Consider the following 18,972-nt stretch of genomic DNA (forward strand, 5'->3'; position numbering starts at 1 on the left):
AATGACAGAACGACATTAGCTACTCGCCAGTCCACTGGGACTTTGCCTGTAGCTAGAGAGGACACAAAGATATTGGTTAAGGTCCCAGCAATCTCAGTGTATCCCACCAGGCCCTGGGGACTTATCCACCTTAATGCTCTTTAAGAGACCCAACACGACCTCCTTCTTTATCTCAAAATGCCCTAGCATATTAGCACACTCCACACTCATCTCACTATCCTCCACATCCTTCTCCTCAGTAAATACTGATGCAAAGTACTCATGTAGGACCTCACCCACATCCTCCACCTCCAAGCACTGGTTCCCTCCTTTATCCCTGAGTGGTCCTACCCTCTCCCTAGTTATCCTCTTGCTCTTGATGTATGTACAGAATGCCCTGGGATTCTCTTTAATCCTACTTGCCAAGGACTTTTCATGGCCTCTCCTGGCTCTCCTAATTCCCTTCTTGAGTTCTTTTCTGGCTTCTTTATAATCCTGAAGGGCTCTGTTTGATCCTAGCTTCCTGAGATTTACACATATTTCCTTTTTCTTCTTGACTAAATTTACCACCTCTCTTGACATCCAAGGTTCTCTTACCTTGCCATCCTTGTCCTTCCTTGTTACTGGAACATCCCTGTCCTGTACTCTGTGCAGTTGGTCTTTAGACACCCTCTACATGTCAGATGTGGAGTTGCCCAAAAACAGCTGTTCCCAGTTAATTCTCCCTAGTTCCTGCCTAATGGTCTCTTAATTTTTCCTGCTCCAATGTATATTCTCCCGCAAGATCCATACTTATCCTTATCTATAGCTATCTTAAAACAAGGTTTAACTTATTATTTTCCATCCACAAAGCCATGTGTGCTTAGCCCACTGCTCTACTCTTCCTACACTCATGACTGTGTGGCTAAGCACAGCTCAAATGCCATTTATAAATTCGCAGATGACACCACTGTTGCTGGTAAGATCTCAGATGACAATGAGAAGACATACAGGAGTGAGATAGATCAGCTGGTTGAGTGGTGTTGCAACAACAACCTTACACTCAATGTCAGCAAGACCAAGGAATTGATTGTGGACCTCAGGAAGGGGAAGATGGGAGAACACACACCAGTCTTCATTGAGGAGTCAGCAGTGGAAAGGGTGAGCAGCTTCAAGTTCCTGGGTGTCAACATCTTCAAGGATCTGTTCTGGGCCCAACACATTGATGCAATCACAAAGAAGGCATGCCAGCGGCTCTACTTTGTTAGGAGTTTGAGGAGATTTGGTATGTCACCAAAGATTCTTTGCAAATTTCTACAGATGTACGGTGGAGAGCATTCTGACTGGTTGCATCACCGCCTGGTATGGAGGGTCCAATGAACAGGATCGCAAGAGGCTGCTGAGGGTTGTAGACTCAGCCAGCTCCATCACAGGCATAACCCTCCCTACCACTGAGGACATCTTTAAGAGGCAGTACCTCAAGAAGGTGGCATCCATCATGAAGGACCCTCACCATCCGGGACATGCCCTCTCCTCGTTACTACCATTGGGGAGGAGGTACAGGAGTCTGAAGAGCCACACTCAATGATTCAGGAGAAGCTTCTTGCCCTCCGCCATCAGATTTCTGAACAGTCCATGAACCCATGAACACTACCTCACTGTTCCTTTTTTTTTGGACTATTTATTTATTTTGTAATGTATAGTTTATATCTTTGCACTCTACTGCTGCCACTAAACAACAAATTTCACGTCATATAAGACAGTGATAATAAACTTGGTTCTGATTCTGACCACTCCTAACCAGTCCTTGCCTTTCCAAACGCTGATAGATCCTGTCTCTCAGAATCCCCTCCAGTAACTTTCCCACCACTGATGCTATTCTCACCAGCCTGCAGTTTCCTGGCTTGTCCTTGCAGCCCTTCTTAAATAAAGACACAGCATTAGCCATCCTCCAGTCTTCCAGTACCTCATACATGGCCAAGGAACATATAAAAATCACTGTAGGGCTGCAGCAATTTCTTCCCTTGCTTCCCACAATGTCCCAGGATACACTTGTTCAGGCCCCAGGCATTTATCCACCTTTACACGCCTCAAGACTGTAAATACCTCCACTTTTGTAATGTCAATATGTTTCAGGACATCACTGGCTTTGGAGTCGGCTCAGAGGAGGTTCATCAGGTTGATTCTGGAGACGAGGGGGTTAGCCTATGAGGAAAAATTGAGTCGCCTGGGACTATACTCGCTGGAATTCAGAAGAATGAGAGGGGATCTTACAGAAACATATAAAATTATGAAAGAGATAGACAAGATAGAGGCAGGAAGGTTGTCTCCACTGGTAGGCAAGATTAGAACTAGGGGACATAGCCTCAAGATTCGGGGGAGTAGATTTAGGACAGGGAGAAGGAAAAACTGCTCTTCCCAGAGAGTAGTGAATCTGTGGAATTCTCTGCCCAGGGAAGCAGTAGAGGCTACCTCATTAAATATATTTAAGACACAGTTAGAAAGATTTTTGCATAGTAGGGGAATTAAGGGTTATGGGGAAAAGGCAGGTAGGTGGGTCTGAGTCCATGAACAGATCAGCCATGATCCTATTGAATGGCGGAGCAGGCTCAACGGGTCAGATGGCCGACTCCTGCTCCTATGTCTTATGTTCTTATGTTATTATCTACATATTGCTGCAGAAAGCTTTCCTCGACAGCTTTCTTAGCAAATTCTGCCCCGTCTAATCCTTTTGCCCTGTGGCAGTCCCAGTCAATATGAGGGAAGTTAAAATCAGCTACTATTACATTCCTGCACCTATCTACAATTTCCCTACATACTTGCTCCTCTAATTCACTCTGACTATTGGGGGGCCTATAGTACAATCCCATCAAAGTGATCACCCCCTCCTTATTTCAGTTACACCCATATACGTAGCCTCACTGAATGTTCCCCCAGGAATATCCTCTCCAAGTGCTGCAGTAATTTTCTCCCTACGCAATACTGCAACTCCCTTTCCTCTGTTACCTCCACCTCGATCATGCCTGTAGCATCTGTACCTCGGAACACTGAGCTGCCAGTCCTGCCCATCCCTCAACCACATTTCTGTAACAGGTATAATATCACTATCCCATGTGCCCTGAGCATCTGCCTGACCTGTCAGCTTTTTCAATTAAAATAAATGCAGTTTAATCTGTACTGCCTATTGGACTTGTTTGCTTTAATTTCTATGTTTGTTTCAACTTTTTGATCTGCTACACTACTACTTTGGGTCCCATCCCCCTGCCAGACATTTTACTAGTTAAACACATTTTACTAGTGATATCACTTTCAGTGAAAGCATATGCGCACATAAACTTGAACTTCCCCATTATGCATCATCCCGTCACAGTTAGTGCAGTTAAAATATTTACAACAACATAAAAGGAATGCTCGAAATAGTCAGCCGATTTTCAATTACTGACGTTCACTTATTTACATTTTGGCTTCATTTAACACATGCTAAATAACCAGACTAGTGTTATTTTGTCTGTGTTAAACAGAACCGCAACATGGATGTTTAAACTGCTTTTATTATTTCTTGGACCCCAGTCCTGTTTCAGGATGTACATTACGCATTAGTTCAAGCTTTCCTATATTATTCAGAAATTGCAAAAATGTTTTTTGTCACTGTCCTTAAAGTAACTCCTGTGTGCTTTTCTATAAAATATAAATAAAATACGCGGATCCTGTTCTGATTATCTGAATGTTCTGTCTGAATTCCAGGAAATGCATCCTTGGAATAGTTAACAGCTTCTATTTTCAAAGTCACATTTATTTGCTGTGATTCAGAATGACATGCATTTTGATAGGGACATTTGAAATTATAATTTCCCACACATATGTCCCACACATATCATTTTAAAAGAATCATGCAGATGAACCACGTTCAATCTGATGAATCTCTGGAATTGCTGAGTTCTAGAGTGTAGTTAGTTTAGGAATTGAGTCATTATGATGTATGAGTCTGTGCACTGGATTTAAGGGCAGACTATTTAGGAGTAACTAGAAGGGTCTGATACCACACCCAATACATTCAAATCGTACCTTCAGCTTTGATAATTGGCCCAAGTCTTTTGCTGCACTGAAGATCATTTGTGCTCCCTAGAAAAAACAAGATTAATATATTGCAGTGAGTGCAAAACTGTAGACATGAATGAAGAGCCTTTGAATAACAGTGTTTATTTGGAGAAAAGATCTTAATGACTGCTTTGCAACATGCGACCTTAAGATGAACAACAGGCAGACTAAAATTCTGTGAGCAAAAATAATTGATACCGTATTAACTGATGACATGCATGCAGCAATCAAAGCTTTTCCTGTTATTAATAGGACAAAATCTAGGTAAAATTCTACCACAGCAATCACATTGCATTGATTAAAAACTGCGATACCTAAAGTCAGTATTTGTCATAGAGTAATAGTGTGACTGTTAACCATGCTAAATCAACAAGTGAATCTCTTAATGGTATAAGAGGTGCTTTGTCTTTGTTATCAATGAAAAAAATGATGTGAAATAGAAACAGAAGATGTTGGAAATAGACTTCAGATTGGCTGAAGATTATTGACCTGAAATTAACCCTGTTTCTCGCTCCACAGATGCTGCCTCACAACCTGAGTATTTCCACCATTTGCAGCATTTTGCATTCAGAACATTTCCCTGTTTGACTTTAAGCCAGACAAATGAATCATTGTGAGGTGATTTTACATTGTTTACCATGATGTTTCGCCATGTGTGATGTCATCAGGCAGAAGACTGCATAAAACGACAGTGGTCCACGTATTCCGAGGATGGTGATAAATTGTGCATCAGCACTAAAAACGGGCTGATTTTTTTATATAAAATGAGGTCCTTAACAATTATACACTAACTGCATGTACTTAGTCAGCAACTGACCGCCAGACTGAGGCCAGTACATTTTGTGTTCTAATCCCAACAGATCCACTCGGCCATGCATCCTTCTGAGATCGATGTTTGTGCCATGTTCTATGCTGTCAAGCGAAAGTTGAGGTGGCACAATACTAACACAACATTTGTCCTCAGGCAGTTAGGGAAACAAGGATCAGCATCATGCACAGTGAAGATCCATATCTATTGGAGATCAGGTTGTGGACATCGATGCATCATTAGTCTTAGTTTCCATTCCTCAGGGATCCAACTTCAGCTTCCTCACTTCTCATTTCATTGATTGCCCCTCAGCAAAGCCATCCAACAACACAGTGGCTGATGACACCCTGCTCAACCCGCTGAGATACTCCAGCACATTGTTTGTTCTTCCACCTCAGCACAATCTCTCTCAGCCCAACCATTATTATTGGACTGCCTTTCCGTCACCCAGTACTGGCTCAGCAGAAAACTCCTCCAGTTAAATACGGGAAACATTGAGGTCATTACTTTCAGTCCCAGCCACAGGTCCAACACCTCTCCCTGTTTGCAGCTCTGGCATCACATTTTACTGATCACACCATCACCAAAGCTGCTTCTTTCCATTTCTGTAACATTGATTGACACGTCCTCCATCCCCCCACCCTCGACCACTTGCCCTGCCTGAACTTTTGGTTCATCTGGTGTGGAAACTCTCCTCCACACCCTTGCCAAATCTGGAGCCGACAATTCCAAAGCATTCTCAGATGTCCTCCCAAGTCTCATCTTCTGTAAACTCAAGGTCATTTTAAACACTGCTGCTGGTAGCCTAGTCCTGCTCACCTGTTCTCGGTGACTGAAGTTGGCTCTAGCTGAGCAAAACCTAAATTTTAAATTTGTCATCCTTCTTTTCAAAGGCTACCTTGCCCTGACTCCCCCCGATCTTTTTGATACCCTTCAGCCCCACAACCCTCAAAAGTACTGCTGCTCCTCCGAGTCTGGCCTCTTGAACATTCCCCATTGTAATCAGTCTACGGCTGAGGAACCAAGTCACTGGAATTCTCTGCCCATGTCCCTTTGCTTTTGTTTTGTTTTTAACCATGCTCCATTGAGCTTAATTCTTTGATTAAAACTTTGGTCATCGGGGAGCCAAGTATCACTTTTTATGGCTTAGTGTCAAATTTTCTTTGCATTTTCTCTTGTGAAGCTGAATGGGATGCTTTAATCTCTCTATTTCAGATTTCCAGCATATGCAGTTTTATTGATTTTCACATCTGCACTATCTATTGTTCTTTGATTAATGATCTAAGTTCTTACCATAAACATAATCTTTGCAGACAGGAGATTGCTTTTGCATGGTATAAATCACTGCAGTGCTTAACACACGGGAAAAATTGTTCTATTTGCTATTTCAACTGAGACCTTCATTTGTATATAAAATAGACCCATGATAACTCAAACAATAAAACAAAAAATATGAAATAAGTTTCTTAAGTATTCTTATAACATTCTCAACAATATTTTTTACTCCTCTATTGTAATCTGTTCAGATATCCAAGTTTAGCACTGGAATGGATGGTGAAATTCATATTACTGTTGAAGAAGAGAAAGGTCCTCAGAGTACCAAATGTCATCGTTACTGGGTGAAATGTGAGCCTTTTGCCCATTTTACATTATAAAAGTCCAACAAGATAAAAGGCTGACATATGTTTGGTGTTACGTCAATAAACCTGGATATAAGGGAAAAGAAGCTCAAAGTGGTAACCAACTAACTGAAATGGTAAGGCAGTGCACTGGTCAAAGAGGGAAATCATCTGTGTTTTCATCTAAATTTATTAAAAAAGAAATTCAAAATATAAGTGCATGGCTTTCACTATCCATGACATTTGGAACAGATGCCTGATAGGGCTTGAGGTTTATTTTTCTCGAGTTAATCTGGTTCAGTGGCTAAGCTCCAGGTTTCAAGTAGACTTTTTTAAAATTAAAATTAAGAAGCAAACAAAATATCTGTTTACATATTCTACAACAGCACCAAGCGCAGTGGAGACTCCAGCAACTCAAAAAATATGCTATAAAGTTCCAGTAGAAATTGGGAAGGGAAAAAGATGGGCATCTGCAGAAAAAGTCAAAATCAAGGAAAATGTCAAAAACTCAAATTTGGAAAAATCAATGTGGCTGGTTTAGTTTAAACTTAAGAAAATGGGACAGTAAGCTCAATAGAACTGAATAGAGGTGGTGATGGAAGAGTTGTGATCTGATTCTATGTCAACATTTATCAAAAACTTAAGAGCACTTCAGCCTGGGGCAAAAATGGGAAAATTCAGAACTATTTCAGGAGAGAAATAGCATACTGTATTTTTGCCTTCAATATGTCAGCTATAAACAGCATTATATGGACACTTTAGAGTAAAATACGACATGATTGAAGAGAAATGGCGAGTTGGAAGAAGTTCCCAAAGGATTAATTGGTCACTACTCTGAGCATTTCTCATGACTCCAAATAATAGTACCAGAACTAAAATTTGAAGGGTAAGACGAATTGCTGTGAATTTGTATGTAGCAGCAATGGGACATCGGGAGAGTACATGACTTCAGATCAAATGATATTTGAGAGAAAAGTGGGTAGGTTTGAGGTAGTTGTCCTTGTTACACTTGCCCAATTTTAATATCCAAAATATTTGAAGAATAATTCTGGAGCAAGTCTAAACCCATCAGATGGGCTAAACCTGCCTGATTGCTGCCAGGTGGTTTGGATTACAAAATGAGTTGAAGTGCTGGGATTCACATGAGAACTATAAATAGACGTTTGCTGAACAAGAGCATGGAAGTCACTGCCAAACGCATCAGGTTGGAGGAGATGGAAACTGAATGGGTGGTCAATTTACCACATTAGTTTTATTCCTGAATGGCATCTTGAAAATCTATTCTAATGTATACGAGTGCTGTGCAACTATAACATTTGAAAATCTCTGGTAATCAGGAGGGTACTTTACTTCCCAACAGGTCTCCCAAGATGGTGCTGTGGGATTAAGACCATGTTGTACTGGGAGTTTCCAACCATTGGAGACCTCAAGACAATGTGCTGTTAGTTCACCTGCTATACTACACGTGACAGCCTTTGTGCTCCTAATGCTGGAACTATATTGGGGCCGTGAGAGTCAACCACAATATAAAACGTTCGACTGAATTTCCCGATTGGCATTATACAACAGGAAATGCTTGTTATCAGGTTAAGTTGATTTATGTGATCCAATATCCAGCAAAGGTCTTTATCTTTGGATGATGAAGAGAAGTTTGTGTAAGGAAACCCAAAAATACTCAATTGTAAGCCTTTCTATTGAAGACTGTGATCCTGTGGGACTTGGTCAAACCAATATGTCCAGCACTGAGGTCCCAGTTACTCCCAGTCAGTGACCTTGGGCAGGGCACGTCATTCATGTACCTGCCATGAACCTCCTGACCTCCAACCTGTCTGTCCTCAGCCTCCTCCATTGCTACAGAGAGACCAAACAAAAATTGGAAGAACAATATCTCATATTCTGCCTGGGTAGCTCACAACTCAATGGTATGGACACTGAATTTTCCAGTTTCAGGAAAGATATGCACACACACCTCACACACACACACACACACACACACACCTCACGCACACACACACCCCTCACACACACACCCCTCACACACACACACACCTCACATGCACACACACATACCACAAACACACCTCACACACACACACCTCACACACACCACACCTCACACACACGTACCACACACACACCTCACACACACGTACCACACACCACACACACACACACATACACACACACACTTGCCTGTCCAAGTTGTTTTCTCCCTCCCAACACCTGGATGCATCTGCCCATCATCCCGTCCCCATCTGAGTCCACCACCCTCTATCCCACTCCCCTGCCTACTGGCAATCTTTCCTCTTCCCTTTCAGTCTTGATGCATCGTCATGACCTGAGACGTTGACACACACCTTTGCCTCCATAGATGCTGCTTGACCCGCTGAGTACCTCCAGTGTATTTTTTGTTCTAAATTCCAACATCTGCTATCGTTTTTGTCTTCAGTTATTTGCACGAGTCAGCACACACTTGGTACAGAGCCGGTACATGAGTCAGCACACACCAGGTACAGAGCCGGTACATGAGTCAGCACACACCAGGTACAGACCCGGGTACATGAGTCAGCACACACCAGGTACAGACCTGGGTACATGACACAGCACACATGAGGTACAGACCCGGAAACATGAGTCAGGACACACCAGGTTCAGACCTGGAAACATGAGTTAGCATTCCCCTCGGAGTGCAGCATGAGTGGACAAGTGGCAGCGGCTGCCCCAACAGGACAAGTTGTGAGGGTGAAGAGGAAGATCTGCCGGGGGGTGGGGGGGGTGCTCACAGCTCTCCAGGGTGTTGGGGACCAATTCTCTGACCCTCGATGGAGGAGTGAGTGACAGAGAAGTGTGCACCGAAGTCTGCCAAAGATTCCAACCCCAGCCCCCTCTGAGAGCTGCAGGCAGTCCTACAGCGATGCAGCTTTTCTTTACGTGATTCTGGCCTTTCAATTTTCAAACCCTGCTGAAACGCACTGCCATTGAGCAGCACAGTTAACAGTGCTGTACACCATGATCATGTTAATTAGCAGGCTGTAAGACGTTGGCATGCTGAGTGTACTGAGAGCAATGGATGATGTTAGTCATGTATTGTGATCCCATGCTTGTCCTTGGGGCGACTGTATTTAGCCCCTCTGCTGTTTGAGGGAAGGCTCCACTGTCACAGATGAAGCGATGTGCAAAGCATTAGTATTCTGTGCAAACTTTGGGATTGATGCAGAATGTTGAGTCTGAATTACAGAAGCTTGCATTCCTGACATGAACATTAATTTGGTCACAGCTTTAGTAACTTTTGTGATACTCCCGCATGTATAACAGTGACAGGATTGTCAAGAGCTCAGCCGCAGAAGCCTGATACTGTTAAGAACAAGCTATTGCATGGCAGAGGCCATTACACAAGGCATAATTCATAATCATCAACACCAGCATTCAAATCCAGGACCATGAAGTAAATATTAATTCTTTCAATATAGATATTGATAAAACTGTTAAAATATACAGATTGTTGCCTTTGTAAATAGTGTATTAAACACAAACACAAGAGTATGGTTTATCTTCAGCAGACACTAGTTTGACCCAAAGTAATGTTCAAATCCAGGAACTGGACTTTGGGACAGATGTCAAGGTGGCCATGCAATGCAGAGGAAAGGTACCAAGGAGTGAAGATCCAGCAATGTGGAAAGACAGTAAACGCTGGGAGGTATCTTCAGACACAAGGTACGTAAGAGATCTAATGGAGGGGTTCACATTAATCAGTGAATTTGATAGACTAGAGAAACTGTTCTCACCGGCAGGACTTCAGAAACCTGGGGAAAAAGATCTAAAATATTTGGCAGAAGAGAAAAAAAGGAATGAGTAGATTCCTCTTCTGCAGTGACGACACGGAGTGAAAGGACAGTGGTAGAACATTCAGTACAACTTACAAATAGTGACATACTGAAGGAAACTGGATACAACTTTGGCTGATAATTGGGCACCAAGATTAAAAAACAGAAACAGAATGTACAAAGGACATCAGGAGACTGTTATATTTGGGTTTTATCTGGAAGGAGAGTTTCGTGAAGTGGGGAGGGATCTCAAGAGGTTGAGAGATACCTGGACAAATGGTTTTCCAAATCATCCTGCAGGATTGAAGTGGAGAACATCTGAGATAGGCCTCCTTCACAGGGTGAGAGAACAAGAGAAATCATGGGGATGGGGCACTTCTCGATCATCTGGCTGTGTGGGGCAAAGAGTGGGACGGGGGGTGGGAAATGGTCGGACATAGGTTGAGAGACTGAGGTTGAGTTGGGGATGGGTGGAGAAGCAGGAAACAATGTTTGGGAGTCGATCTACTGACTGTATTTCAGCATGCTTGACTTTGCCAGCACCCTGTGCAGTGAAGGCACTTCCCTCATGGATTCAGCCCATCTTTTTGTTTACTGGTGCAAGGTCTCCTGTGGTCTGGGAAAGCCCATGGTTTAAATTATCAGTCAAATGAAATCAGAGAGCATCAGTAAGCAAGTTGGCCACTTGCCTATGTTACACTGGAAGTGGAGGGGTTCGATTCCTGTTACACTGGAAGTGGAGTGGTTCGGTTCCTGTTATACTGGAAGTGGACTCATTTGGTTCTTGTAGCCAATAATATTTTTCTTGCATTTGAACCCTCCCAATCCAACCTATCCATTCTCAGAGTTAAGATTCAGGATTTAGAGTTATAAAAATACAGAACTGGATGGGTTCACATGGTGTAATGTAGCTTTTAACATGTAACAATATTTAATAAGTATCTAAAAGAGCACTTGCATCACCAAGGCATAGAAAACTACAGGCCAAGTGCGAGTAAACGGGATCAGTATCAGTGGGTACTCGATGGTCAGCATGAACTTGATGGGCTGAAGGGTCTGTTTCTGTGCTGTGTGACTCTGCTGCTCTCTCTGTATGCATTGTGTTTTCATTGTGTTTTGTGTGATCCAGTTGATGGCAGAGTATTGTGGTGTGCCTGCCTTGAAGCAATACAACTTTGCCACAAACATTCAGTCTGCAGAAAGTCTAAAAACCAGAACATGTAAAAGTGCTGTCTTGTAACCTCCATCTTTGGTGGCTTTTATGTTGGACGTGTAATATTCCTGGGTACAATAAATCCAGGAAAGATAGGCAAGGGAAGAAAGAGTGGCACTTTGACTGAGGAAGTTATTTCAGTGTTTGATAAAGGGAATAACCTGAAGGGCCTAAGAAAGAATTTATTTGCTGATGTCTGCAATGTTTAAGAAACTATTAGGTTATAATGTATTTTTTGAATGAGAATGAGACTACAGAGAAAATATACAAAGAAATAAGTGTGATGTGCAGGAAATCTAATGTGATAATGGAAGACTTCAATTATCATGATGTAATCATTGTGTAAGAGGTGTAAAGGAGGGGATCCTTTGAAATGATATTTCCTGGCCAATGGGGAGGAATGCATTGTTGCATTTACTCCTGCAATGAATACGGGTGGGAACTGTAATCACAGGATTTGATAGTTTAGATTAGTTAACCCGAAGGGGGTTAATTTTTGGGAATTTAAGAAGGATCTGGCCTGGGGAAATATAAAGCTGGCAGAGAGAAGTTCAACAGGACAATGGACAATCTTGAAAGAGGAGGTAGTTTAGGGACAGTCGGGATACTTTTCTGCACAGGGAAAAAGTCCAAACTCTCAGAATGTATGAAAGATGTCAGCTTGACAACACAAGGGATGAGATTAAACATAGTTCAAAACACAGAAGAAAAAGGAAATAAGTGGGACAAAGCATATGAGAATTAATCAGTGGTTACTGTTGGAAGAAAATCCATCGGTCTTCCTTCAACGGGCTTCTTGAAAGCAAAAGTGTCCCACAGGACCAGTAGAATGATGAGAGACCACCATGAAGGCCTATTGCTGGAAGCCAAGTGTGTCTGAAGAACAACGAAGCTGGTGTTTGGGAGCGGAAGGGGGAGGTGGGCCGATAACTTGAACACAGACCACGTTGGAATATAGTGCCAGCTGGGAGGATGGGGAGAGGTGACGATGCCATGCCTTTAGCTTGGTCTCTTCCTATTTTGGGAGACTGACTGATCCACAGAAATACTTCTTTTCATTTTAGACCCAGAATTATATTTTATTCAATTTTATACTCAACTCTCCTTTTATATTCATTTTTCTCTGTCGTTGTACTCCTTAATTTCTCTTTATACTTCCTTATTTGCTGATACTTTTGATTTTGGACCTCAAAATTGCAGCACTGAAATATCCATTTATACCAATAGTTCTCTACTAAGTAGAGACACAAGAGACTGTAGATGCTGGAATCTAGAACAACAAACAATCTGCCAGAGAAACTCAATGCATTTCAACTTGAAATGTCGACAATTCTTTTCCTCCCACAGATGCTGCTCAACCTGCTGAGGTTGTTTGTTTTCTACCAAGCGTTCTGCAACAAATTCAAGCAGTGGTCAGTGCCTCCTTGTCTATAACTGGAATAGCTGTCTCTCCACTGTTTTTTTAAACCCTGTCAATTTCCTTTGCACTTGTTGAACAACTTTGTGGCTTTATGACACATTCAGGTGAGCACTTACACTCACAAACGAACCTTGCTAAATGAGGCAAACTAAATGACTCACCAGTGTCTTTTCTCTAAATTTTATAATCTGTGTGAGGAGGGTGTGTGGGAGACAGAGAAGGAAGAGTGGGGAAGAGGGAAAAGGAACAAGGAGGGGGAGAGGGCTGCAAGTAAAGGGTGGGAAGGGAAGGGCTGCGGTGGGGAGGGAGTATTATCGAGCATGGTTTATGCTTCTCGTCTCCTCTCAGTACCAATCCTACAATTACCTGATTTTGACCCAACTTCCCCCAGTTGCTTATAAACTATGCAGCAATAATCTGGAATTTGATGAAGTTGATGGGCATTAGATTTGAATTGAATTTCCCTTCAATGTGCAATTTCTAGAAATAAATCAAGAGCTAGCCGGAAGGACATATAATAAGGAAGGAAAATACCACCCCTATCTCTCTCCCATGCACACGCACCCACACACCAGAAATACACATACACACACACACTTATCCTGTGATGGACAAAGACATATTTGGAAAATAAAGTATGGTTCAAAATAAAAAAAAATCAACTGTATCCAGATGGGTTTGAATGGAGATGGACAGTGGAAATTTTGAGAATATTTCCTAAATTATGCAGAGAAACTGATTGGTTTTAACTTGCTCCAAGTCCCTTTTGCGTTCTCAGAATGTCTGAAGCTTCTGGCAGTGTGAAGCAGTGCGCTGTGATCCTGGACTCAGGCCCAACGTCATGGGAGCAGCATGAGCCATGTTTGTGCCTCCGATTCTCCACATGGTGAGTTCCTGAGCTCAGCGCTGTTGCCATGGAAAAGGGTGGTAATTCCCCACCTCTTGAGTTCACTCATGTGTACCTGTTAATTTCAGAGCAACACTGGCAGGAATTTGGAACTGATGTCCTACTGACCTTTTGTTCAGAGATTCTGAGTGTTGTGCAACCCAGGAAAATAGAATGGGAGAAAAGAAAATATTGCTGCTGAAAGCATCAAATCTTGAATTTCATTTCTATTGAGTTTATAATCTCAGTGTGGGAGGGGGATGGGGAAGGTATAGGAGCTGGGGGCAGGAGAGAAGGAATAGTGGTCAGAGGAAGGCGCAGGGGAGCGGTGTAAATGGGGAGGAAAAAGGGGCTTTTTCTGGTTATTTCTTTTCAGTATGCTTTATCGTTCTTTTCTTCTCTCTGTACAAATCCTGAAATTACCTTTATCCCTTCCAACCCCCCCAATTTATGATTATTTTAGTTTTGCTTTTTGCTAAAGAAGAAATAATTGGCTACCGCTGCAACATTATACAAATAACAAGCAAAGAAATAGACTCTTCCTTCTGAAAACCTTACACTGGTTCACTGACCGAGAGAGCTGATGCTCTCAGCTGGACAGACAGATATAACAGCATAATTTGATGATTTGAAGACCATTCTGAAATCGTAAATAGCTACCGCATGAGTGAGGTTAACAACTTCAAACAAGTGAGATAGGAATCTCCATCGACACAATCTAAACTATAAACAACATGTGCTCAGACGAGTGTCCATTGCAACCTCAATGGGAATGTTCACTTCTTTGGATGCCTATCTATCAACAAGATTACCAAATCAACATCAATTGTGTGGGACAGATTTGTTCAAAAGAATCATGTCCCAATGAGATTAATAGAGAATTCATGAAAAGAAATTTGTAACTGGCACCATAGAAAGGAGATTTACGTTCCATGTTAACAGTGTGGTTTGCAGGCAAATGGCACACAGAAGACTGCATTGGATATTGGACACATCAAACCAGGACTCTTGGAATTCTTGTGCAAAGAATTTGCCCGATAAAAGCTGGTCAAGGATGGGGCATTCACAATGGAATGAATCAATTACGAACTCCATTCCTGATTTGTTGTCATTAAAATGCCTGATTTTCAGATATATTGAGCATCAAAGTGGGTTCCTCATCGAGGCTTACACTGCTGTCATCCAACTGAAAATCCCCTTTTCCTGGCATGAAACCTGGCAATGACCACTCACCAGGCACTGCCTGGCGTGACCTCTGCTTCCACATCGAATGAACTCACGCCTTTCTGCAGCATTGCCAGGATTGTAAACATGTTGGGCACTCCCAGGAGATTCACTGCACAAGGACCATGTAGCATACCTATGACATATACAAACAGTTCAAGGTCACAGCATTTGCTCAAACATTGTCCATTAGTTGTTCGGCACTCCCAAAAGTGTTAGGCTTTATTAGCCCTCTGCTGGCCTGGTCTGTGGCCAAGAAATTGTAGTGTGTGTCATATGTATGTGACTTGGTCGCTGTACAGTGAACCTTCTGGGAATGTACGAAGTCAAGGCACAAACTTATCATTCACCCACTGGTCTCACCCCACAATGACCCCCGGCCCAGACCACCTGACCCTCCAACACTGCTGATATTCCAACTCCTCGCAACCCTCCAATCCCCTGGAAGATGATTGGCCAGCCCCCTCCCTCTGCCAGGGCCTCAGTCCTCTGTGACCTGAACCCTTTGGTCCTCTGACAGCCAATCCTCTCTCCCTCCTCCTACCTCAGACACAGCCCGAGTGCCCCACACAAAGAATATGCAATGTCACTTCAGTATCACTCAGGGCCTTGGGCCTTGGTTATCAGGGAATCAGTTGGGAGCCTTGGGCCTTAGGTGAGGCAGTAGTAAGGCCATAGCCAGCATACCCTGCGCAGTGACCGTGTAGACGTGTGTAAGCTGCACCTCAGTCTCTAGGCCACAACCGTGTCAAGTGCTCTGTCATTGACCGTTCCATTAAAGTGTGGATGGAATTGGCCTTCACCTCCACAGTGGAAGGTACAAGCTGGGAACGCTGAGTGTGGGTCCCAGCTGAGTTGTAATTGGAACCCGATAAACTCCTTGACTGTGCTGGGAGGCATCTCTGCTCTCCGATCACTTATGTAACTGTTCGTAAGCAGCTTGCACCTCAACTTGCTCAGCAGAACTCAGTGGTGACCCTACCCCACACAAGCTGGTGCCTGCTGTCCTACTCCCCTGCCCTGACCCCTGGCCAGCTGCAGCCTGTGATCTCTCACAGTTTGCAGAACATGGTGCAGCTGCCAATGTGGGGTGGATCAATGACGTTTCTTCCCCTTCATCCACGAACCATAGGGAACTGTTGTTGGGGCATCGTGCTGAGCGGAGATGAGAAAGCAACACGCACAGATTTGAAGCAGGATTGGGACTGAGTGATGGGAGGAGGAAGACAAGGGGTGAAAATATCACATCAGCCCATTCATGGCTACAGCTTGGGTGATACCTCTTCCTTCACAGCTAACACTGCCTCCTTCCTGGGGGGCGAAAACATTCAGGCATGTTTACTCCCCTCTCCCCTCCTCCACCCCCACCAGCTCCGTACTGAAGTGCACTGTTCCATCCTTCCCTGCACCGAGGGAAGAGCGACTGTGTGACATGTTTAGGTGATGGGTTTGAGGAGCTGCATTCTGAGCTGCAGGGAGTGGGCCTGGGGCCTGTGACAGGACCAAGTGTGTGAGGCGAGGTCAAAAATGGATTTGGGGCTGAATTCTGATTGCTGGGGAATGTTGGAGAATGTGGTGGGAGACCAGTGAATTGAGAGGGACATTGTCCCACAGGCTGAGTGTGACAGCAGTTGCTGTTTTTATTTTAGATTTCCAGCACCTGTAATTTTTTTATTTCCAGTTGAAAAGGGTACATGGATCACGGTACAGGTGGGGATACACGGATCATGGTACATGTGGAGGTACACAGATCATGGTACAGGTGGGGGTACACGGATCATGGTACAGGTGGGGATACACGGATCATGGTACATATGGGGGTACACAGATCATGGTACAGGTGGGGGTACACGGATCATGGTACAGGTGGGGGGTACACGGATCATGGTACAGGTGGGGATACATGGATCATGGTACATGTGGGGGTTTACACCATCTGAGGATGAACCTTCATCTGAGAATGGGTGATCTGTCCTCTCACTGTCTGTGTCTGTGACCTTATTGGGTGGAATGTCATGTGTTGTGTCTGCTTCTCAACAACGTAACCATATCACAGACAGTCCGGAATGTTCCATCTGCCAGCTTAAACTCCCAGCTGGTTCAGCACACAGTTTAAGCACACAGCCGTGCAGGATGAGAACATGCACTGATAGCCGGCTGCACACTACCCTGTGTGGCTCTGATCCGTTACATGCTCCTACCTCAGGGCAAAAATACTTTTACTAAAAAGTACCGGAAAACAAAAAAATATAAAATTAACAAATGTTAACAATTGTTTCTACACTTGCCAAATGCAGCCATGGTATTCATGTCTGCTTGGCCAATCAGATTACACTATGTCATTAGCAGTGACCAACGAGAGCACTGGTATGTAATGACCACCTACAGAGCTGATTGGATTCACAGTCTCATCCCCAGGAACACATCCTGGGTTCTAATTGAGGTACTAATGTATAAAATGTGTCTCAATGTACTTGTGGAGATGTTATGCTCAGCTTGACAGCTTGTGTGAGATCATTAAACTTTTCTCTGTGTTCCTTCCTTGGTCATGGAATAATACTCTAATTTCCAATCTCCACATCAGGGACACCCACCTCCCTTCCATGGACTCTGTCTACACTTCTCGCTGCCTTGGTGAAGCAGCCGGCATAATCAAAGACCCCACCCACCCGGGTCATTCTCTCTTCTCCCCTCTCCCATCAGGCAGAAGATACAGGAGCCTGAGGGCACGTGCCACCAGGCTCAAGGACAGCTTCTATCCCACGGTGATAAGACTATTGAACGGTTCCCTTGTACGATGAGATGGGCTCTTGACCTCACGATCTACCTTGTTGTGATCTTGCACCTTATTGTCTACCCTGCACTGCACTTCCCTGTAACTGTGACACTTTACTCTGTATTCTGTTATTGTTTTTACCCTGTACTACCTCAATGCACTCTGTACTACCTCAATGCACTCTGTACTACCTCAATGCACTGTGTAATGAATTGATCTGTATGATCGGTATGCAAGACAAGTTTCTCACTGTACCTTGGTACAAGTGACAATAATAAACCAATCCCAATATTATGTCTTCCCACCTTTATGAGCATCTGTTGGAAAGTTCCCTACTTTCTCCCCTTTCACCATTCCCAACAAAAGCCCCAGCGTGTTGTCTGAATGTCTTGGTGCCTGCTCCCATGCATGTTCAGCCACTGTTCAATGCATCAGTGTACGCATTCAGTGTTCAGATGACCCCGTCACTCCTGGAAGAGGTGCAGGTTGCCTGCACATGGAGCCCATCACGTGCAGAATGTGTGCAGCCAGTGAGAGAGGGCGGAGGCAGAGGTTCACCGTGCTGGCTGAAGTGCAATGCAAGTTAATTGTGTACTATAACTGGGGGGTAGGTGAGGTGCTTAACCAATCACTGCCGAATCAGTTCAATTGAACTGACAAAACTAGATTAAAGATCAGTATTAATAGCCAATACGTACATAGCCAGTACATCAGCAAATCCAGCAAAGAGCACTTGGATAAACTTACATCATGGCAGGTGTGTAATGTTTTACTGAAAATTGTTTGACAATGGTCATCTCCTGTTTGATAAATTATATTATATTTATATAACCGGCACAATGCCAAGCAGTGATTTATGTTTTGAGGCAACCATTTCATATTAATGTCTCTGTGTTATGCATTGGCAACTTGACAGTGACATCTGTTTGAAAAATAGCTTATCAGTCATGTAACAAATATAATGAACCAGAAAGTGACCTCACTGAACCCCACATTTAAATGAATGGTACTCCTGAAAATAGCCACAAACTACTTTGCCCAACATTTATTGCTCATTTATTGATGGGAAACAAAGCACCTCTATCCATCCTGACATTCAGGACTCATCAGTTATGGACAGGACATAAGACAGTAAGCCCTGAGGTA

The 18,972-nt window shown here is 43.4% G+C and overlaps 1 protein-coding gene across 1 annotated transcript in view; it reads right to left on the reverse strand.

The window, feature by feature from the left end:
* Positions 1 to 18,972, reverse strand: part of LOC127583971 (protein unc-13 homolog C-like) — a 424,484-nt gene that overhangs the window by 68,379 nt on the left and 337,133 nt on the right. Inside the window, 1 exon segment of the mRNA XM_052040443.1 lies at positions 4,024 to 4,080. Coding sequence (XP_051896403.1) covers positions 4,024 to 4,080 — 57 coding nt within the window.

This window comes from Pristis pectinata, chromosome 28 (genome assembly GCF_009764475.1).
Source record: "Pristis pectinata isolate sPriPec2 chromosome 28, sPriPec2.1.pri, whole genome shotgun sequence".
Classification (NCBI taxonomy): Eukaryota; Metazoa; Chordata; class Chondrichthyes; order Rhinopristiformes; family Pristidae; genus Pristis; species Pristis pectinata.